Genomic DNA, 23,419 nt, shown 5'->3' with positions numbered 1-23,419 from the left:
AATTACCATTGTCATTGTCAATGCTAAAAGGCAATCTTTGTGTGTGTGATTGAATTTCGGATTTTTGAAGATTGTCGATTGATTGATTAATGAATTTGATCGAATTGACATTGTTAAAACATAACATGACATTTCCTCGTTGTTGTTGATCAATCCAAAATGATGAATATGATGATGGTTTCAAGATTTTTATCCATAATTCTCATTATGGTCATGAACATTTCGATTCGAACAATTGTTTTCATATCTGCTATTTCCACTCAATGTTTGGAACAACAACCACCACCACGATTAGTTGTAATATCATTTGATGCATTTCGTCCTGATTATATGAATACAACGATAACACCAAATTTGATGAAAATAGCTGTAAATGGTGTGCAAGGAAAAATGCGTTCAACATTCGTTACGAAAACAATGCCAAATCATCAATCAATTGCAACTGGATTATATGAACCATGGCATGGTGTTGTGAATAATTATTTTATCGATCCGATGAATCTAACCAAATTACCATTCTCTACCGATACGGGTGCATCGATTTTCTATTGGGATATGTTCAATCATACGGTACCAATTTATATTGCTAATCAATTAGCCAATATTGATGATGATAATGGTAATAGTTGTAGATTCAGTGGTTCAATGCAATGGCCTGGTTCAATTTCATCATATACTGATGGCCTAAAACAATGATCGTCGTTATAGGATTCATTATCAACGAACATTTCATCCAAAATATGATTGGCAAAGTAATATTGAAACCGTTGTCAAATGGATGAACGATGTGGATCAGCCGGCCAATCTGATAATGATGTATTTTGACCAACCAGATAGAAAGGCACATGAATTCGGACCATTCAGTATGGAAGTACGGGAACAAATCAAACATATCGATTTGATTGTTGGACATTTTTTAGATCTATTGGATCAAACAAATATAACATCCGAAACAAACCTGATCATACTTAGTGATCATGGTATGAGCGATATAACGATGAATCGTGTGATTTACTTGGAAAAATGTCAACATTTATATCCAGGTCTAGATTTTGAGTTGATCGGTCGATCACCAGTATTTTCCGTCATACCATTGTCAAAACCAAATAATAGTGATAATGATGATATCGAACTTATCAATTCAGTACAGCAAGCTCTACGAAATTGTTCACAAAAATTATATGGAAATCATTTTCAAATCTATCAACAGAATGAAATACCTGAACGTTATCATTATCGTGGAAATCGTCGCATTTTATCATTGTTTATGATTGCCGATGAAGGTTATGAATTAGTGGACATGAATGCAGCAAATGATTGGCAACCACGTAATCATTCATGGGGTGACCATGGATTTGATAATTATCTTGAATCAATGAGACCATTATTCATTGCTGATGGACCAGCATTTCGTCATGGATATATCCACCCAATCGAATTCGAGAATATTGATCTATATCCACTTATGTTGACCATATTGAACATTCCATCGGAACGATTCTTAAATCATAATGGTACATATTCGAATGTTAAACAGATGCTTAATGATGATGAAAAATTATAGAATTTTTTCAAATTTTCAAATTAATTAATTATTTGAATTAATCAAGAATAACAATAATAATGAACTATATTAGGAAAATAAAATTTTTAAAATAAAAAATTTTCATAAAATTCTAAATCGACTCGACAGTGTTCAGTTCGGTAGAAATAGCCGTTACAAAAACAAAGGCGGAGTCGAGAATGGTATTGAATGAATGAATGTAAAAAAAAATATTTAGGTTGCCTAATCATTGACGTCTCGTTTTTTTCTTGATGATGGTTGCGATTATCATCATCAAATCATAAATCAAACAGCAAAAAAAAACATACAAAATTTCATTGAAAATTTTGAGCTGTTTTTCCAGTTATTTTTTTTCTTTTTTCCGTTGTTGTTTGTCGAGTGTTTTGATTGTCGTCGTTGTCAAGCTCCAAATAGCCACAAATTAAAAAAAAACAAGTGCTGATCATCATCATCAATTGATGACGAGGACAAATAAAATCGATCGAAATCTCAATTTTATCATTGAAAAAAATTTTTCAATCATCAGATCAGATTTTTTTTGAAACAGATGATTACGTGTGGATAATTCAAATGATTCATCGAAAAGTATTCAAATGACGAAACTAGAACTGCAACAACAACAATCAACGATTGTTGAGAACCGTAAATCATTACTATTATATGATGATGAAAATGAATTGGTATTTAGTCTATTAGGACGAAAATGTCTGGTATGTTCATCATTTGATTGTTTTTTTTTAAATTTGAATTTGAATTAAAATATTTTTCAGTCACAATCAACAGCGGTCATACAATTGTTGATAACACGACCACCGGATCATATACGATGGCAAATCAAATGTACGGGTGTTGTTTGTTTCGTCAAAGATAATCCAAAACGTTCCTATTTTATTCGTGTTTATGATTACGATGTAAGTGAATGTTTTTTGTTGAAAAAATTTGAAATTTTTCAATTTTTCAATTTGAAATCAGAAAAAGACATTGGCCTGGGAACAGGAATTGTATACGACGTTCGAATATAAAAACGTTCGACCTACATTTCATATGTTCGAAGCACATGTAAGTGAGGGTTTTTCGGTTTTTTTTTTTGAGAATCATCAGTTTTTTTTTCATCTGAAATTAGGATTGTATGGCTGGTCTATATTTTGCCAATGAACAAGAAGCACAACATTTTCTTGAAACTGTTCAAGGAAAGTTGGAAAACCGAAAAAAGAAATCTCAAGGTTTGGAAATTTGTCTTTTTTTTGCTAATCATCTAATTATCGATATGTGAAAAACTTTGTTAGAGAAAAAAATGACGATGAATCATCCAACAATGGCAATGCAATCACAATTTCAACAACATTCATCACAGAATCAACAACAACGACGTCAACAACAACAACATCAACAACAACAATCGTTACATAATCTACAGCCAACTGATCAAGGTGTTTCATGTAAGATTCGGAAAAAATTGATTTTTTCACAAATTTGACTTCAAATTTCTTTTTTTTTCTCATAACTAGTATCAAGTAGTCGTAATAAATCATTTAATCGTATCTATAAACCCTACAAAGATAAACAACAACGTAATCGTGATAAAAAGAAGGGAATATCCAAGACGGATATTGGAAATCCAACAAATTTCCAACATGTACAACATATTGGTTGGAATTCACAGACACGTTCATTTGAAATGGATAAAATTATTGATAAAAATCTTATATCATGTTTACAAGCACAAGGAATCACCCAAGAACAATTGAAACATGAAGCAGAATTCATTAAACAATTTGTTCAAGATTGGAATCATGGTAATAATAATAATGGTACGATAATTAATCAACCACAACAACAACGGCCAAACGTAACTGGTGGACGTCCAGTTGGTGTACCATTACCACCACCACCACCACCATTATCGCCACCATCGATACCATCAGTGCCTCCTGTTGTAGTTTCGCCTACAACAACAAATTCGAAATCTAATTATAATAAAAGTCAACATCAGCAATATAATGGTGGTCATCATAATAAACAACAACAGCAACAACCGGTAGTTCATTTTCCACCGCCACCACCACCATCATCATCATCATCATCATCAAGCCTTTCAACAACAATGGGTAATAATAATCGAAAACAAACAATGGCACCGGCTATTCCTGCTCCAGCTTTAGCGCCAGCACCACCGCCACCACCTCCTCCTCCCCCTCCATCATTGAATGAAATGACATCGTCACCGGCTGCAGTACCACCACCGCCACCACCACCTCCACCACCGCCTTCATCTTTAATTGGTCCAGGTGGTGGTGGTGGTGGTGTTTCCGTTAATAAGCCATCACCATTACCATCAACAAATGATAATCGTTCAGCATTATTGGAGGAAATTCGTCGTGGGGCACAATTGAATCATGTAGATCCAACGGAACAACGTCAAAATGGAAATGGAAATAATAGTTCAACCACTGATGTACGTGGTCAATTATTAGATCAAATTCGTCGTGGTGTTGATCTAAAAAAGGTTGATACAAACGCAAATGCAAAACCTAGCAATGAAATGATTGGTAGAGGTGGTGCATTGGCCGATGCATTAGCACGTGCATTACAGGAACGTGCACAAGATTGGAATCAAACAAGTGATTCAAGTGATAATGATTCAAATGATACAGATGATGATGATGATTGGGATGATTAATTCGATTCGATTTGATTTGGATCTACTTAATTATTATTATTATTATCATTATTGTCATTATTATCATTATTAACTACCTACCTACCTACCTAAGTAACAACAACACCAATTGACAATATTCAATTTTGAAAAAAATACTGCAAAAAAATTTATTATTCAGAAATATTTATTCATTGTTGATCACTTGCTCTCTCTTTCTTTCCCGTCCTTGCTTACATTTATCATTAGTTTTGACAAATGAAAAAAAAACCGAAATTTTTTTTTGGAAATAAAAAAAATTCCAATGTTAAAGGATTTTTTCTTTACAATTTACACACTTGTTGCATATGCTGTCCATAAAAAATGGATTTTGCTTCTTTTGTGTCAATCCTATTTGAATGGTGAGCTGGGCTAATTTGGAATTTTCACAATTCAAATTCATTGGAAATGTGAATGAACTGTTGCTGTTGTCCACCACCACCACAGGTACATAGTGGAGGTTCATTGGACCATTGTTGTTGTTGTCGATGGCGGTGAAGGTCTTTTTTACTAGTCTAGTTTTCATTTTGTTTTCTTTTAAATGTTTGACCATGGTCTTTGGTGATCTGAACAATAATGAAAATATTTTCACATGAAATTAGAACCAGCCAACTGGTCCATTCGTAGTGGGTCGCGTTATTTTTTTTCGCGTGTGCGTCGGTTGTATGAAAATGTGGTGATGACGAAAAAATATATTTACTCCTCTGAGGCTTTTCAATGATGAGAAAAAAATTATTGCCGCTGAATGAATTTGAACATGTTCTTTTTTGAATGAAAAATTTAAATTCGCTCTCGATCTCGTTCATCAATGAATGAATGAATGAATGAATGATGATGATCGAGATCGTGTAATGGGGGTCACTGGTAGTTGGCCATGGAACACACCTGCTGCTGCTGTTTACGGTTTTTTTTTGGGCAAAAAGATCCTGATAATAACTGCATCATGTCAAAGGTCGTTTTACAGACGAGGTCAATCATTAATCTAGTTTAGGTCGTTTTTTGGACAATTTTTTTTCGTTGTTGTTATCGTAGGAAAGCCAAAATTTTCAGTGGGAAAATTTTTATTTAGCCGTGGTGTTGGTGTTGGTGGTGGTGGGTGTAAGATCGATTGATGATTATACAGACCAAAAATTGAATCGGTCGACTCTATTCATAGGAAAGAAAAATTTTTTGGGAGAAAATATTTTTACTTTGACTGTTCCTTACCCTTTCTCTTTTGGCAAAAAAATTTTTTGCTGTTGTTGTTGAGAAATTTCATGAGAATGAAATTTTTTGCAAGCACAAATTTTTTGGTTAGTCAAAATTCAAAAAAGATCCAATCCACAAATAAAATTCGAATATCAATAATGATATTGTTAAAATCGTCCGATGGAGGGCGCTGGTTGTCCGATCATTTTTTTAGTTCAAATAAAATTCGAATTCGATTCCATCCATTGATCTATTATTTGTTGACCAAATATTTACTTGAATTTGAACTTTTTCAGCAATTGAAACAAAAACCAAAGAAGAAACGGAATTTCATTGGAAAAATAAATAGATGATATGTGATAATGTCATCAAAAAAAAAAAATTGTTCCAAAAAAAGAAAATGAAAAAGTTTGTCCCGGATTTTCCCAACAGTTTTCAAATTCAACTGAATTGAATTTCTCAATGAATGATGAAGATCATAGAAAGTACCAAATGATTTGTTTATTCAATTCAATTCAAATGTGGTTGTAAACGGCAAAAAAGATTTTTATTTCTGAATTCGTGTAATGACGTATCAAAATTAAACATCGTAAACACATCAAATGTGTGTAACCATGGTCATGGTCAGACCAAACAACATGACATTTGGCCTTTATTTGTCCGAAACAAATCTTTTACAATTCTATAGAAATCCAATGATGACGATCAGATTTAATGTGATCGGCTTTTTTTTATTCCAAAATCTTCACTTTGTTTATATAATGCACACATCTACCATACTTTGCATGAATAGCCAACAAGTTTTTTTTCCATCGTTAAATGTATTTGATTAGCAAAGCAAAAAAAAAGCAAACGAGAAAAAAAAATGATCACCATCTTCTTTTTCTTCTTATTAAACACAAACACATCTCTTAAGTCAAGTGTTTGACTTGAAGAATGTGTTTATTATATATTCAATAAGCCGGATACGACTGAAATGATTATGTTGGCCATTGAATAATGGTGATTCGTCTGTTTCTATCTAAAGGTTCACCCAAATTAACGAGCAAAACGAAGAAATTTTTTTTTTATTTTGAATTTTGCCTGCCAAACATGTATTATATTGTGAAAACCAACAAGAAACCTTCGGTCAATATGTTACGATTACGACGAAGAAGAAAGACAATGAAAAAGGATTTTAAAGAGAAAGAGAGAGAGAAAAAAAAACCATTCACTCAGCATTTGCCAGAAATTCTGTTACAAGATTAATTTGAATCGTGAAAATTTTCAAATTAAGAAAAAAAAATTCAAAATTCTCAAGAAAACAGAATGGTGAATCTATTGTTTTTTCTTTTGGTAGGGTGGTATATAATCTCATGTTAACATTCTCAATCTATTTTTGTGGTTGAATTTTTAAGAGATTGAATAAAGTGAATGTAAACAACAAAAACACCCACCACTATATTCTAGAATCTAGATATATAAATAAACATTTGAATCTTTTCACAAAAAAACCAGCAAAAAATGCCATCATTGATTCAAATCATTCATTTCCAATTGATTCACATAACATAAGTCAGTCAGTAACACACACACACACACACACACATGGTTCATTCAGAGTAAGAAACACTGAATGAATGATGAAGAAAAGAAAAATCCCGAATATTGCGAATCCAATTCTTGAAAAATTGCTTGTCATTGACTTTTCATCTGTGATTGTTGATGTTATATATGTGCGAACATTATTCTCCTCTAAATCAGAATAACGCTGGAACAATGGTTCGTTTAGCATATAAAATTATTATTTAGAGAGAGAAAGAGATTTATTAAGAGCATTGAATAAATTGAAATGCGGGAAACAACAAAAAGCACCCAAAGAAACCACTATATTCTAGAATCTAGATAATATAAATAAACATTTGAATCTTTTCAATTGAAAAATAAACACCAGCAAAAAAATGCCAATCATTGATTCAAATTATTTCATTCATTTCCAATTGATTCACATAACATAATATTGCAGAAAGCCACAGCGGTTGACGATTCAATGTCTTCATGCGATACAAGGTTATCACACACAAACATCGAATGGTTCCATTCAGAGTTTAGAAACAGCTGAATGAATGATGAAGAAAAGAAAAATCCCGAATATTGCGAATCCATATTCTTGAAAAATTGCTTGTCAAAAATCCTAATAATCTGAAGATTTTTGTTTAGGAAATTGAGGGGAAGATCAACAACGACCACAGTTCTATACAAAAAATATCTATTTCTTCAACTTATCGATTAGCATTAAGTTTGCTGTTCGGTGTATGTGAAAGGTGTTGATGTTGCAATGCACAAGTGATGGCTCCTCTAAATCAGAATAACGCTGGAACAATGGTTCGTTTAGCATATAAAATTATTATTTAGAGAGAGAAAGAGATTTATTCATGTTTATATTATTCGCATGTTACAATTCTATTGGAATAAATTCTTTTCATTTTTTTTTGGTACATCAAAACAACCACACACAGGGTTAATAACCCTAATCATAATCATAACAACTGGATAATGCCAAATGAACGAAATGAAATGCAAAAAAATCGGTTAATAGAAGAATTTCGTCATTTTTTTTAGTGCATTTAGTTGGTAAATACACGTATTACATCCAGGCCATGTAAAGTATGGAAAATAATCCGTTTCCAATGTATAGTCAGTAAAAGAAAAAACTAAAAAAGCCCAGAAGCTGATGCATAATGACAACACATCAATCAAGGATGAATCCAGGTGGACTATAACTGTAGTGAATTATCTTGGTTTTTGTTTTCAACCAAGACAAGAGTATGGTAATAATGAAGATGGTTTTCAACCAAGCCCGTATTTCATTCATTCATTCATTCAGTTGAATTTTTGTTTCTTCAATTTTCTTTTGTTTTTCATATTGCACAATAATAAACAACCACATAACATAAGCTTACCACCCTAATAAATGTGTGTGTGTGTGTGTCTGTGTGTTTAAGTTTCAAGTCTAAAGTTTATTAAATACAATGATGATGATGGTTATTATCATTCATTCATTCATTCAGAAGAAATTAAATCTTTTCATCATCGCCATTATCATTTTAGACATTGTATCTGACAACAGACAATGAAACAAAAAAAGATGAATGATGTAAGCATGGTGATGTATGTGGACAAACAAAACAAAAACAAAAAAAACACAAATAAAATAATGGACAAAGAGATCGGAAATCTTCATCATTCTACAGAAAATCATCCATTTGATTGTTGGCTGCTGGCTGATGATGAAAATAATCAGGTAAAATTGGGACATGATTTTTTTTTGTCTTGTTGTTCATCAACATCATTCATTCATGTATGATGAACTTGTTGTTTTTTTTGTCAACTTGAAAAAAAATTAAATTAAATTAAATTTAGCACCCACGACCAACCAATAATTAGTCAAAAAATAATCATTCATTCGTATCAGGCGAAAGAATCGAGAAAAAAAACACCGTAATCAAAAAAAAAAAAATAAAATGATGATGAATTTCACTGTCATTATCGAACCACCACATCTCATCATCAATGATGGTGTGGTGGTAGCATGCATGAATAGCCAATATCGAAAATAAATTCATGTGTTTTGTGTGTTCAACCATGAAAAGTAGAAAAAAAATCACACATCAATAATCAGTGAACCATAACATTATTATCATCATCATCATCATCATTGATTGATCAATGTAGATCGATTATTTTGATCGAAATAATAATAACAAAAAATAATTATTAGTATTGAGAAACGAATTAAAGATGAGTAGACTTAGTTGTCATTGTTGTTGTTGTATCACACGTTTTTTTTTGTCTTTTTTTTTATCATTGTTATATATATTTTCTTTCTTTCAGATTCATAAAAATTTGATTCGATTGATTTTGATTTACGCTTTATATATGTTTATAAATGGACAACTCTCTCAGTAGAATTGATACCCCTCTTTGCCTGGCCATGTATATAGAAATGGAAAACTTTTACTTTTGTTCGACTTTTCCACAGTCATCATCGTCGACATTTATAATTTTTTTTTCTCTCGTTTTTTTCAACTTTTTCATTAAAACGATGATAATAATGACATGATGATTGTCCATTTTTTTTTATCTTGATAGATGTTTGGTGCGAGTGAGTGGGCGGTGGTTGTTTTTTCAAAAAAAAAAATTCTGCTTCATTCAAAGAATTTAAAAAAAAAGAAAATTGAAAACCAAATTAAGCCTAAAGCTATGATAATTTAGTTTTTTTTTTTGTTGAAAAAAAATGAAAACAAACGACCCATAAACATCTCATCATTGGAAATGCAATGGATCATATATGCTCTGCCTTGAACTTTTTCTTTCTTTCATTTTTCGATGATTTTTGTTTGCATCAAAAGAAAAAAAAACTTTTCAATTTATCCCCTTATGGAACAAACAAATCCAATCCAATCCAGCCATCATATTCAAATATTATTTGGAGGAAAAAAAATCTTTTTGTCTGTGTGTGTGTGATTGGATTGTTGATTTCAGTGTCAAATATGTGATGATGATGATGATTTGATTCCAATCGTTTTTTTTCTTCATTGATCTCAATTTCCATTATACACATAACACACACACACACACACAAACATTTGATAATTTGATGACACATTGCTTCAGGTCTCAGATTTCTTCCTTTTTTTAAAAAAAAATTTCTGTGTGTGTGTGTGTGCTATATGCTTGATACAAATGTTTCGGTTTTTTTTCGTATCTTTCTGGAATAAAATCTAAGACCTAAGAAAAATGAAAGAAAACAGAAATGATTTCGAAACACTAAATAAGTAAATGATGATTAACATATGTATGTGTTTAGTGTTGTTGGGTGTTGCATCAAGATTACGGTCCATGGACCATGGTTTCTTTTTTCTTTCTTTTTTTTGTTGTTTTACATGGTTTTTTCGTATGGCAAATAATAATAATTTTATGGCTTTTTTCTTTCTCTCTCTCTCTGTGTGTGTGTGTGTGTGTTATTTGGTTAATATAAGAATCAATAAACAAACAAACACGAAAAACGAGCATACATAATCAAATAATAAACACGCATGAAACATTTAGGAAAAAGAAAAAAGACAATTTTCGAAATGAAAACAAAAACAAAAACACAGAAGAATCTTCTCTTGTCACCAGAAAATTTCAATCGAATTGAAATTCATAATGATGATTATACCGGGCCCAAAAAAAATCGATTCGATGAGGCCCGAGAAAAAAACTTTAATTTCAAATTAGATTACTAGGGTACTCACTTACTTAGTTTTGAATAAACCATATGTTTGAGAGAATCAATATCAAAATATACAACACCAACATTATCATCATATCAGATGACTTGATTAGGATGAATGGATCGAATAAAGAGAAAGAAAAGTTTTTTTTTTGTACATATCCCACTTGTCCGATTCGACGACCAAATGATGATGTTCTTGATTGGTTTAGTTGTATTTTGACTTTTTTCACTTATATTTCATTTTCCAAACCATTCATCCACTTGGCAAAAAAAAAAAATTTTTTTCTTCTCGCTGTGTTGATATGATGGTCGTGACCGTCTTCTGCTTCTTCGTCGTCGACGATATATATGGCCACATGTTGAATGACCTTTTTTCATTCATCCATCCATCCAGGGGTTATTCATTCATTCATTCACTAACTCTGTACATTTTTATTGTGTTTGTTCATTTTTTTTTTTTTTTTTTGAACAAAGTTCAATGACTATGCGTTGGTGACATCGTTTTTTTTCAGTGTAAATCTCAAAGATGATCTTTCATCAGTTTGTGATTGAGAAAGTTGAACAAGAGGAAAAAATTATACACAAAGTTGTCGTCGTCGTCGTCGTTGTCATGGAAGTTTTCAATATAGTCATTTGCACTTGTTGTCGTTATTCTATGCAGTAGACTTCTTGGTAATAAATAATAATCATATGTTAAGTAAACACAGAAAAAACTGACAAACCAGGAAAATAATAATAAAAAAAAACTTTGAATTTCGTCTCATCATTTATAGTTTTTTTTTGAAAAAATTTGAAATCCAGTGACCAAAAAAAAAAAAAAAAAAAATAAAAACAAAAAAAAACAGTGACCAAAAAAAAAAATTCGAACCTAGCAAAACATTGATAAATATCCAAGATTTCACAAAACAATAACAGCAACTATATGGAAATAATACAATCATGAGATAATAATTAGAGATTTATGAATTTCAAAAGAAAAAAAAATTTTTTTTTTGTTACAAACTTTTCTTTGGACAATCATTATTTGAATGAAAGGCGTTGGCATGAAAAAAAATTGTGTTTAGTTGGTAGTTGTGTGATCATTATTTCTGGAATTAATAGAAAAAAAGCCTCTATATTAATCTGAAAACAAACCAGGGGAAATGAAACGTGGAACATGGAGAAAGAATGGGAAAAAAATTGTAATAATCATAATCACAATGATGATGATGATGATGAAAGATTGAGTGATCAAAACCCAACAGATTCAGAGATTATTTATTATTATTTTTGAACTATGACACTTTTTTCTCATTGATTTCTTTCTTTTCTTTCATTACACACACACACCCATGTTTTCATCACCTATTGTCGACATTTTGAATATATTTATATTATGCTCGTTTATAATCTGTTATTTATATCAAATGATAATGTATCGAAGAACAACAAATGGGCCTAAAAATGAATTTGTCAATGTGACATTTTTCATTATCATTGTGTTAGTGGATCGGAAAGAAATTTCTATTTTCTTTCATTCTGGTTTTCTATCATCGATAATGATTTTGTATTTTGTTTTTCTCGATAACGTGAAAATATCAAGAAAGAGAAAAAAAAGATCAAAGTTTCATTTCATCAATTGCATGATTATCCGGTTGATTAGTAAAATTAAGTGTGTGATGTGGGTGTGAATTTAGATGAAACACCTACACACACACATTGTGAAAATGTAACATTGACAGTGATGCAAAAAAAGTTACAAAGTAACCAACATTGAAAGAATTATCGAAGAAATTGTATAATTTATAAATCGTGATTGGAAAAAAAATGTAAAAAACGTCATTTTCCATCGAAAGGCTGATGACCAGAACGAAATTCTGGCAAATGGGCAAAAATTTAATTTAATTAAGACTTGAAATTGAAATGGAATACATACATCATCATTACAGATTAAAAATGTCCATGTTGATTATAAACACATTATGACGGTCGTTTGATTTTATTTGTTTTTTCGAATTAAGCTCGAACAACATTTGTTACATTGATGTTTTTTTTCTTCATAATGAAAAAATTCTCTTATAAAATTCAAGCAGATTAATCAAAAGGTGAAAATTCTTTTCTTCAATAAAAATCCTCCTAAATGTTTTAAAGTGAAAAGTCAAGTCAAGTCAAAACAAAATGATATTTATTTTGATTTCTATTTAAAAAAAAACTCACCAATTTAAATAAGCTTATTATAGGCAATCAATCAAATGGAGAGAATAAAAAGTAGACAACAACACAGCAGCACGATAATCGGATACCTGAAAAATTTTCCGAGACTACAATGTTGTCTTATCGCCATCATCTCGATCTTATTAGAGATGCACACACACACCCGGACAGAAAAAAAAGCATTCGATGAAGTCGTCATATATGTCGTAACAATAAAAAAAAAGATCAAAATGATAGCTACATCATTTCATTGGTTATTGATGAATAAAAGAAAAAAAAATAAAGATTATGACCCTCTGTTCATTCATTCGTGTTTAGAATCGATTTTTTTTATGACCATAGTTTAGTTCTGCACCAACGACACAACATTCCGATACAAAATCCGAGAAAAATAAATAATAAAAAAAAACGAAATTGAAATTTGATCTACAGAGGAAAAAAATACAAAAATTGACACATTGAAATTGATGTTATTGATAGAAATGTGAAACAAAAATGTAAAGTTCAATGATTCAATGATTTGGTGATGTTGTAATGATAATAATAATTTGGTCTAGTGCTTGATTGGAAAATATTTTGACATTCAATGACAATCTATGTCAAAACAGAATCGAATTCGAATGGAATGGAAACGAAATTCCGTTTGGTGTTTGATTTTGATTCGAAAATCACTTATTTAAAGCGTAAAAAAAATTTGTTTTTCGTTCAATTCGAATGAAAATGTAATTAATTTCCATCGTTGGTCGTTTCGAAAGTAAAACATCAACATCATCAACAAAGTGAAACCAAAAATGAATCTCAAAAGATTTGATGCCGTCGTCTCCGGCTGTTTTTTTTTCTTTTTCTTCTTCTCTCGGATGATGATGGTTGATGTAAATATATAAAAAAAAACATTTACATTGCCATGGTGATCATCATTATCGTGATCATGATGATGTTGATGAAGATAACCAAATAAAATTTTTGATTTCTGTTCATTCATTGCACCAACAAACAAACTCAGTGATGATGATGGTATTTAATTTCAAATAGTACCGAATAGAGAAGTTTTCTTGGCAATTAATTTGATTTGAACATTGAAGCATCACATTCCATTCTATGGTCAATTACCTTTGCCCTTTTCACCATCGCCATCACTATCAGTGTAAATTGAATAAAGTTGATGGGGGAGGTGATCGAATCATAAAATTACAATTTGTTACACATGCAAGCAGGTAATGGTTCGAAATGGAGACATTTTAAAAATTGATTACGATTTTTTCTTCTACTTTTTATCGTTTTTGGCCATTTTATTTTCAGTTTTAATTGCATCCATTCATTTAGGTATGTGAAAAATCAAATTCATTGCCATGAATTTTCCCCTTCACCTCGATTCAATCAAATCGATTATTAGACAATCGACAACATAAAAAACCTAAATGGCGACTGACTGGCTTAGATCACACACACATACACACAAGGGGAGAGATTGAGTGATTTGAAATTCAAAATTTCCAATCAATCAATCGATCAGTCCACCAACATAATCCAGCAGACCCTACGGTGACTTTAGATTCAATCAAGTCCGGTTCTGTGTGTGTGTGTGTGATTGAAAACAACAAAGTGTGAATATTTGAAACGAAAAATAAAAAACAAAATAAAATCTCAGCATGATCCTTGTGGCAACAACAACAAGTCAAGTCACCAAAGTCACATTCTTCTATTGTTCTCCCGGTTAACAATCATGTCTCATGTCTCGTCGAATTTATTCAAAAATTTCAAAAAAAAAGAAAAAAAACATTTAAACGTCGTTATCGCTTTTTTTGTCGTTGTCGTTGTTGGTGATTTTGGAATGAAAATGGAAAACCAGACTTGGCCATTGTTCATTGATGATCAGATCTCGATCATTTGATGACCACTAACCGAAAAAAAACCATAATGGAAGAAAAGACAAAAGACAATCATTATCAAGGTCCTTAACTACCTCGGTCCCTATATGTTGCAACAAGTTTGCAAAAACAGCAACGTCATTCGATTAGAAAGAAAAAAATGTTAATTATGGAACTACCACCACCACCATTGTTCACAAAAAAAAATTTCTCAATCCACTTTAAATTCGCTGAAAAAAATGTGAAATGTCATTCTCCAAAAAAAAAACATAATCGATTTGTCATGAGATTATTGCACACACACACACAAATATACAAAAATTCTGCAAAAAAAATCGAGAAAAAAAATGAAATCAATTCAATAGTCAATACACCAAGATAGATTGATGGGAATGTTTTTTCTTTTTTCTTTCTTTACCTTGAATTTTTAATCACATGGAGGCGTGTGTGTGTGTGTGTGTGTGATTGGTAAAAACACTTTATTATTCCAAATACACACACAGGTGCATTACCTACCTACTAAAACAACGTCATCACCGAAAAAAAAACATCAATCGATAAAAGGAATCAACAATCGAAAATAAAAAAAAAAAAAATAAAAGAAAGAATTTAAATGTAATGTAAAATGTCACTGAAGAACAGCAACAACAAAAACAGCGAAAAAAATGCACGTGTTATCTTCTTCAAATGTATACATTTTCCACTACAGTTGGCCATAATTATTGTTGTTGTACTACAAACAAAGTTTGTTCAGCTGCGTGTGAGAAATGGAAAATCTGTTCTAGATTTTTTTTTTATTGTGGTGACAATTTAAGTTATGGCACACTCACACTCACACAGAGACACTAAAGGGCTATTTTTTTCGAAAAAAAAAGAAAATTCACTTGATTTACACACAGTAGCAATGCGAATTTTTTTTTACAATGTTTACAAAGTCTTCATCACATTAGAATCATCATCATCATAATAAGTGAAGACCTTGAAGTTTTGAGATCTGAAAAACGGGCAACAAACAAAGACCATGCTATAATCATCATCATTGGTAGTAGAGAAAAGTATGGATCATTTTTTTCTGGTTCATAGATCAATCAATCGATCGTTTATAATATCAAAATTCAAGATGACTATTGGCTACTGTGTGTGATTGACCTTTTTTTTCTAAATTGTTTTAATTAGTTTTTTTTTGTTGTTGTTTTCCCGTCATTCATTCTTTCATTCATTCACATTCGTTTCATATTGTATCATCTATGTAGAACATGAAATGTTTCGAGGTCATCAAGAAGAAAAGAAAAGAAAATTGGCTAGCAACAACAAGAAAATAACAGCAAAACTAATTACCATAATGCTAACGTTGACAAATTGAAAATTGATAGAAAACAAGAGAGAGAAAGAAAAATGAGAAAACAACTGCCGGTCTATTTTTTGCATTCTTTCAAGAATTCAAAATTTGATTTCAAAGAAATTTCACAAGACTAATCGTCTTTTGTTATTTCGTCAGATTAAGGTTCTAGTAGAGAATGCTAGACATTAAAACATTGACGTTAGCAAAAGTTTCTAATTTCAAATAATCTTTGAGAAGAAAAATATGAATTAAATTTCCACAAATTTGAAAATCAATCGGCAGTTCATTTGATTCAATCCAAAATAAAAATGTGAACAATTCACACCCACACACACTCTTCCCATTTCAATCGAGAATTGAAAAAATCATTCCAACAGTCAATTCTGAACACACACACACACTTACACGACAAGCATAGACACATCAAATTATAACAGAAAATGATAATTTGGCAGGGTAATAAAAAAAATACTTCAAGATCAATCTCACCACCAACATCATCTTAATCATTGATGGCTTCAGGGCACATCGATCCTTTTTTCCTGATGACATCTTTTTTCAAAAGATAATTAGCCTGAAATTTGAAACAAGATTTTTCATGTGTAATTAAATTACCCTCCCTCCCATCTTTATAAATGATTTTTTTGGAAATATTTCGGGAAAAAATTTACTGGAAAATTTTTTTTCTCGTCAAAAAAAACACACTGACCACAACATATGTGTGTATGATGAATGAATGGCTGAATTTATGGTTGAATTCATCCAGGTAAGATTCACAGATTCAGAGGGTCGAGGGTTAGTGTATGTGTGTGTGTGATCATCGAACCAAAGATCCGTCTATAGCTATTTAAATTTTCATTTTCATTCAAAAAAAAAAGAAATCATCATCTAAGGAAAATGAAAAAAAAATTCTATGAATGGAATACGAAACGAATTAAACACACGTGAATATCACGTACCATTCTAATGATGATGAGCCAATCTTGGTTGATTGTCATCAGAAAGTCTTGTGTGCGTGTGTGTATCACATCTGTCATAATTTAACAATACATAATGATTGTACACGCGACGAGAGTGGTTTTTTTACAGCAACGAAACAGAATTTGTCCTTTTAAACGAAAATCTTATTGTTATTTAAATGTTTTTTCCATCTATCTATCTTTGATCATTACCTGCACCAGAAAAAAGGTCAAGACCTGGTGATCAGTTTGGTCGATATGGTCGAACGAATCTGAGAAGAAATGGGAGAAACTTGGCCTTTTAAATGACATCCGGTTGGTTGAAAAAGAAATTGATGAACAAAACAAAACAAAAAAGAAAAAAATTCTTGAATTAAGGAAAATTAAAGGAATTTTTTTCCCCGAGAAATTTCTTGTTATTTTTTCATTTTTTTCTTATAAAGTGATGTTTTCTTTGGTTGGCCTAGAAAAACCGAGAAAAAATCCATAACTATCATATATCACAATGATTGTCTTTCAATAATCCATTGATCATCATTCCAAATGTCACACACACACACAAACACACTCGGTGACATCATTTCATTTCATTCAATGCAACAAAACAAACAAACAAACAAGTGACAGAGAAAAATAGCCTGTGTATCATTTCATTTCATGGTTTATTTTCTTCGAGAAATGGAACAAAAAACGAAAACGTCAAAAGTCAAAGGTAGCAAGCGTCATCATTGAGTGTGTTCCAGAAAACGTTTTGTTTTCAAATTTGTTCATTTGAAAACAACAATAACATGATATAAAACATCTGCATCTGTCATTAGCATGTTTTTGATCCATCACACAAATCACGAAGTTATGTGTGATAAATATGCACACATTATTGATGGCCAATGACCGATATTAAAAATAGTGTTTCTCTCTCTCTCTCTCTTTTTCTCTTCTAATCACCAGTTCAATGTCCATTTTAACGTTTTTGGATTAACATTTGGTCCACATTGACACCTGATGATGATGGCCGGTTGCGGTATCGGATGATTACAATGGCGTCCTGGAACAAAATAATGAAACGTAAATGGAACGCACATTAGAGAACAACAACAAGTTTGGATCATCAGGTTGACCTTGAACAACATAATGGTGATCATCACAGATCAATGTCATCACGACATTTCATTTTCAAAATAAGCCAAGTTTTGTTTTGTTTTGTTTTGTTTTTTTTGTTTTGTTTTTTTGTTGTTGTTGTTGTTCCATTAAGGATCATTTCAAGACGTCTCTTTTTTTTGCTCAAAATTCCATTTCCATCATCATTAAGCAGGATACATTTTAATGAAGAAAGAGAGATTCTTTTCAAAGGAAATTCAAAATTTGAATTTTAAATTTTTTCTTGTTATAGAATAAAAAACGACAACCAGAAAAATCTAATCTTCATTTGTCATCGTCATTATCATCATCGGCTTATTTTTTTTCTTTCTTTTTTTTTCTTGTTCCTGAAAAAAAATTTCACTCAAATTCTCGGCATTAATAATCATGATAATGAGACCAAAAAGAAATGAATTCGTATGAAACAAAACAATAATAACAACCAAATAGAAAGCGAAAAGCAAATTTTCATTCATTCGTACGTCATTTGATACCTGAAAGAATCCTGAGGAGAAAAAAAAACAAAAACGAACAACAACAAGAATTAATGACGTATTGCACAAATTATGCAAACACAAACATAGACAAATTGAAAAACAAAGATTTGGGCAAGTCACCCATATCATCATGAATAAAAAAAAGTGATAACATTCTAGTGTGCTGCTAAAAAGACGTCTGTAGAGAGAAAAAAAAACCTGAAAAAAGTAAAGAATTTTCATTTTCATTTTCATTTTCATTCAGCCAATCAATCAGTAAATGAAAGCCACAATTTTCATCCAACAAAAAAAATATAGAGCAAGCATCTACAACAACAACAACATCATTTTCATTCATTCATTCGATCAAAGAAAACATGACAAAAAAAATGATGATGACGATGACGTCAATCTTTGTTGTTTGATTATCATCATCATGATCATCAACATCGTTATTGTCGTCGTCGATTATAAAACCAGGACATGGGTAATAATAAAAATAAATAATAACAATATTGCAATCACATGCAACAACAACAACCGAAACAACCAAAAAAAGCATCGCAATAGCGCACACACACATAAGGATTCACAAACAAACGAACAAACGAAAAACAGTCTATATGGACATGACTGTAAAAAATGGGTATTGCACAATAAACCTAACCAAAAACAAAACGAAACGAAAAAAATCTCAGCAATTCTATACATTTTATATACACTAATAACAGGAATAACGTCATGATCATGATCGTCATTCGTGGAATAGCAAAAAAAAGATCTAGCCAACGACAATACACATGTTCCAAAATGACTTTGACATTGATAAGAAGATAATGGATGGCATGTGCAGGCACAACATTGAAACTACTAGAAAATTCTCTGGTCCCAATTCTGTGCACACATGAGCATACCTTTTTTTGTTCTGCTGTTGCTGCTGCCATTCTATATAATATAAGTGTGTTCATTGAATTTAGAATTGCACGATAGATCCCAAGACCTTGGCCATGAAGGTGGTGTTTGCTGCTGCTGTTGATAAATAATTTCAATGTCAATGTCAATTATGATAATAACAAGTACATCGTTGTTGTTGTTTAGTTCATTTTTTTCGGATCATGTTCATCGTTATTACCGTTTCGTAATGTTGTTGTTGTTATTCAATTTTTCACTTTCTAATTGATCGTCAATGGATGGATATGTTGCACTATTAAGATGAAATTCAAATTATTTATTAGTTGCAGTTAGTTAATAACATGAGAAAATCAATAATCAATCAATCGATCTATCGAATGAATTATTCTCATTCGGAAATAAAAATCCTGATAACAGAATCTGTGGTTTTTCGTTGTTGTTGTGGTTGCGAAAGAAAAATAAATTAAATTCCAGTCGTGAATGAAATGAAAAACATCACCTGAATTAGCCATCCGAAACCAGAAAGCGAAACGAAAAAATACGGACAACCCGGTCAATGATGCGTGTTTGCGGGATTTTGTTCATGATTTTTCTTTAAAAAAAAATTCAAGACAATGAAAAATTGACCAAAAAAAAAATTGAATTAAATTAAATTTTCAATTTGAGAAATCGCATTTTTTTCTCATGAAAACAATAATTTCATTTCCAACACTAGAACCAACATAAATCAACAACATGTGCACTGTGTCAATTAGATAAATATAATATACTAGTAGATTTGTATGAATCTCTCGATCTGAAAGTCAATATCAATGTCAAATGAAATGGAAGATTCGCCACCTAGTAAATAAACACGAATAATTCTCAAAAGAATAAATCCACACCAAACACACACAAAGTAATTATGAGTGCAACTCGAAAAGAAAAGAATATCCAATAATCCACATGTCTGCCATATATATTGCAAGAAAAATAATAATTTTATTTATCCTCTATCGATTGCAATTATTTCATTGAACATTCATTTATGTGACATTCAAATTTAACAAGATGACGAGAACGATATCAATAATTCAAAATACAGACAAAATGAAAACTTGTGATTTATCTACACACACACACACATGGGTATATGGTCATCCGAGTATTGCACTAATAAATTGATGCTGGTAATGATATTCATTCTCCGAATAAAAAACATTCACTAATCATTGATCATCATCTTTACTAATTTGATTCGATCAAATGATGAATATTTCATCAGTAACACAAAAAAAATTGTGCAATAAGGATATAGAATGATATAATATTTCTACCCAAACACACACAGACACAGACACACAAATAGATTAGACTATTGATTAGGTGTAAATAGTCCAATCAAACAAACGAAAAAAAGAGAAAAAACAAATAGCCAATTTTCTCACACCTTTCTCAAACACACATACGCAACAATAACTGGAAAAATGAAGATTTTTTTCTTTTCGGTTATTTCGGTTATTCCCACCAAAAATAAAAGAAAGATTTCATTTCGTTTTTTCTTCTTTTTTCTTTAATATTTCAACAAAACCGTCTTCGTTATCGTTGTTGTTGTTGTTTCGAGGTTAAATAGTGCACAACCATTATATAACACACACTCATTTGGTTGTTGTTGTTGTAACACTTTGGATTTCCTCCCGTGTTTTTTTCTTTCTTTCACCCCTTTGTTGTTGTTGTTGTTGTTCCATTGGCATTCATCATTTTCTTCTCTTCATCATCAAATGATGGTGTGACATTTTTACATTCTCATTATCATCATCATCATCTTTAACAACAACAACAACAACACGAGCAACGAAGCGAAAACTTTTTTTTTAACGAAAAAATCAAGAGCAAAATCAAAACCTTAAAATAAAATGTATCGCCCTGATAATGATGATTCAAACATATTCATCAAATCAATCGATTGATCTGGCCAAAAAAACCATCGATCACTCATACACAACACACACACATCAATTAATCCGAAATAATGAGAGGGATTCGGGATCAATCGATAATTGTCACGCAAGTTAATCACCAGAAAACAACTAAAACAACAACAAAGAAGAAGAAAAAAAGAAAATTCTTGTCATGTCGATAGTGTGACATATGTATGTCATTCAAAGAAAAAAAATGACAACAAGAAATCAAAACGATAAGACACCTTTTTTTGTTTTTTGATAGCCGAATTACCGAATTCTCACGGGTTTACACATGGATAACTTTCGTGAGTGTGTGTTGTGTGTTTGTATCTGATTCATTCATGGATGACTTACTTTTTTTCACAACAATCGGTCGGACACCATACCATACCATACCACACACATACGGATCATATATTACCGCAATCATATAATTCACTGAATCTTCACATGATGATGATGATTACTGAAGCCGAGAATCTAGGTGAATCTCTCTCTCTCACTCACTCAGTTTATTTCAATTGGAAAGTTTTTTTTCTTCTGTCCAAATGTGACACATTCACAAACAGATATTCTAAATATCAGACACTAGAAAATAAAAACCAAAAAAAAACCAATGAATCCAATAAAAAAACATACTAACTTTTAGGTCGATGCGACGAAATATAAATACCATATCGATCCAAATGTCCTGTTACTGGTCCTGTCGTCAATCGATCGATCCAATAAAGATCACAAATGAAAGAATCGAATGACCAGGTTGACAACTCAATTTAATTTTTCCATTATCTCTCGATTCTAGGTGAATAGAAACAGAAACAAGAAAAAAAAATGATTAGACCAACAAAAACTTGACAACGAAAAAAAAACATTCACATTCAACGAAAAAACGAAAAAAAATTAAGGTGAATGACAATCGGTGTGAAAACAATGTCAAATGATACAATTGGCTGAACACATACATGCAACCGGTATAAACAAAATGTGTATGTATCGAATGAACCAGAAAAAAATCGAATCCTATTTACCCCAATTCAATTCTTTCGAATTATTGATGAACGTTGAGTAAATTCATTCATTTCTGGATCGATTCATTTGTTGTTCACCATGTTATTGAATTCTTTTTTTTTTGTTCAATTGACTGAATGAGTTATGAATTATGGAATGGAAATATCGATGTCTAAAAATAGAACAATTTGTTCAATTTGATGATGGTGTTGTTGTTGTTGTTTTCGAAAATGGAACAAGAATCAACGAGTGGACACACACAGAACCACATTGAATGATGATTGTCATTTGAAATTTGTTTTCATTTTTGTGGTCATTCTTCCTCGATGATTGATCAGGTTTTTTTTCGCTGTTGTTTTGTTGTTTATAGTCGTGAATGATTATCAATTATTTTTTTTTGATAGTTATCGTGTAGGCGTATTGTTTTGTTTTCAGCTGCGTAGGTGTTGTTGTTATCATTTCGGGAGGAATAAATAATTTTTTTCCTCTTGCCATCAATTCATTGATGTTTGTCCGAAATTTTGTCTCATTGCTGGAACACATAAACAAGGGCAAAATTCCTTGTTTCTGTAGAAAAACAAGGAAAAACTCAAGAAAAAAAATAGAGTTCGATGATCCATACAGACAGTACGTACACGACACGCCAGTCGAATATCAAAACACGAGATGTTTGTTTTTTTTCCTATTTCCTTTTTTTCATAAGCGACAAAAATAAGAATTTTTCTATCCAATCAATCAATCATTAATCATTCGATCAACAGAAATGACAAATCGAACATCAATCAAGCAGCTGTTTCTTTGTTTTATTTTTTTTACTTGAGAAATTTTTTCGGAATTTAATCAAGAAATATGAAATGTTCCAAGGAATCAA

The 23,419-nt window shown here is 31.2% G+C and overlaps 2 protein-coding genes and 2 long non-coding RNA genes across 5 annotated transcripts; 2 read left to right on the top strand and 2 right to left on the bottom strand.

Moving 5' to 3' along the window:
* Window positions 1-46: 46 nt before the first annotated feature.
* On the top strand, window positions 47-1,663 carry LOC124491254 (bis(5'-adenosyl)-triphosphatase ENPP4). The gene is given in 2 exon segments (XM_047053889.2): window positions 47-687; window positions 689-1,663. Coding segments are annotated over 2 exon segments (1,356 nt in total). The 5' UTR covers window positions 47-207; the 3' UTR covers window positions 1,565-1,663.
* Window positions 1,664-1,797: 134 nt separating this feature from the next.
* WASp (WASP actin nucleation promoting factor) lies at window positions 1,798-4,535 on the top strand. Of its 2 annotated transcripts, none has more exons than XM_075730840.1 (6): window positions 1,798-2,274; window positions 2,335-2,475; window positions 2,537-2,623; window positions 2,688-2,787; window positions 2,851-2,994; window positions 3,073-4,535. In XM_075730840.1, the coding sequence occupies exons 1-6, from the start codon at window positions 2,158-2,160 to the stop codon at window positions 4,242-4,244; spliced, it is 1,761 nt and encodes a 586-aa protein (XP_075586955.1). In that variant the 5' UTR covers window positions 1,798-2,157; the 3' UTR covers window positions 4,245-4,535. The 2 variants fall into 2 exon arrangements, with proteins under 2 accessions (XP_075586955.1, XP_046909902.2); XM_047053946.2 differs by having other exon boundaries at window positions 2,851-3,003.
* Window positions 4,393-5,637, bottom strand: LOC142597516 (uncharacterized). Its single transcript, XR_012832224.1, has 2 exons — window positions 5,469-5,637; window positions 4,393-5,408 (listed from the first exon to the last, which is right to left on the bottom strand). It is a non-coding gene; the product is annotated as an uncharacterized LOC142597516 (long non-coding RNA).
* Window positions 5,638-12,531: 6,894 nt separating this feature from the next.
* Window positions 12,532-15,455, bottom strand: LOC142597494 (uncharacterized). Its single transcript, XR_012832211.1, has 3 exons — window positions 12,907-15,455; window positions 12,626-12,825; window positions 12,532-12,566 (listed from the first exon to the last, which is right to left on the bottom strand). It is a non-coding gene; the product is annotated as an uncharacterized LOC142597494 (long non-coding RNA).
* Between the last annotated feature and the right edge of the window lie 7,964 nt (window positions 15,456-23,419).

Source organism: Dermatophagoides farinae, chromosome 4 (assembly GCF_024713945.1).
Source record: "Dermatophagoides farinae isolate YC_2012a chromosome 4, ASM2471394v1, whole genome shotgun sequence".
NCBI lineage: Eukaryota > Metazoa > Arthropoda > Arachnida > Sarcoptiformes > Pyroglyphidae > Dermatophagoides > Dermatophagoides farinae.
This window is presented reverse-complemented; position numbering and strand designations above follow the sequence as displayed.

Bases quoted from the DNA above. Each gene is read 5' to 3' on its own strand.
- WASp (XM_047053946.2), top strand. From the start codon at position 2,158: ATGACGAAACTAGAACTGCAACAACAACAATCAACGATTGTTGAGAAC. The intron at 2,275-2,334 runs GTATGTTCATCA...AATATTTTTCAG, and splicing joins TATTAGGACGAAAATGTCTG to TCACAATCAACAGCGGTCAT. The intron at 3,004-3,072 runs GTAAGATTCGGA...TCTCATAACTAG, and splicing joins AACTGATCAAGGTGTTTCAT to TATCAAGTAGTCGTAATAAA.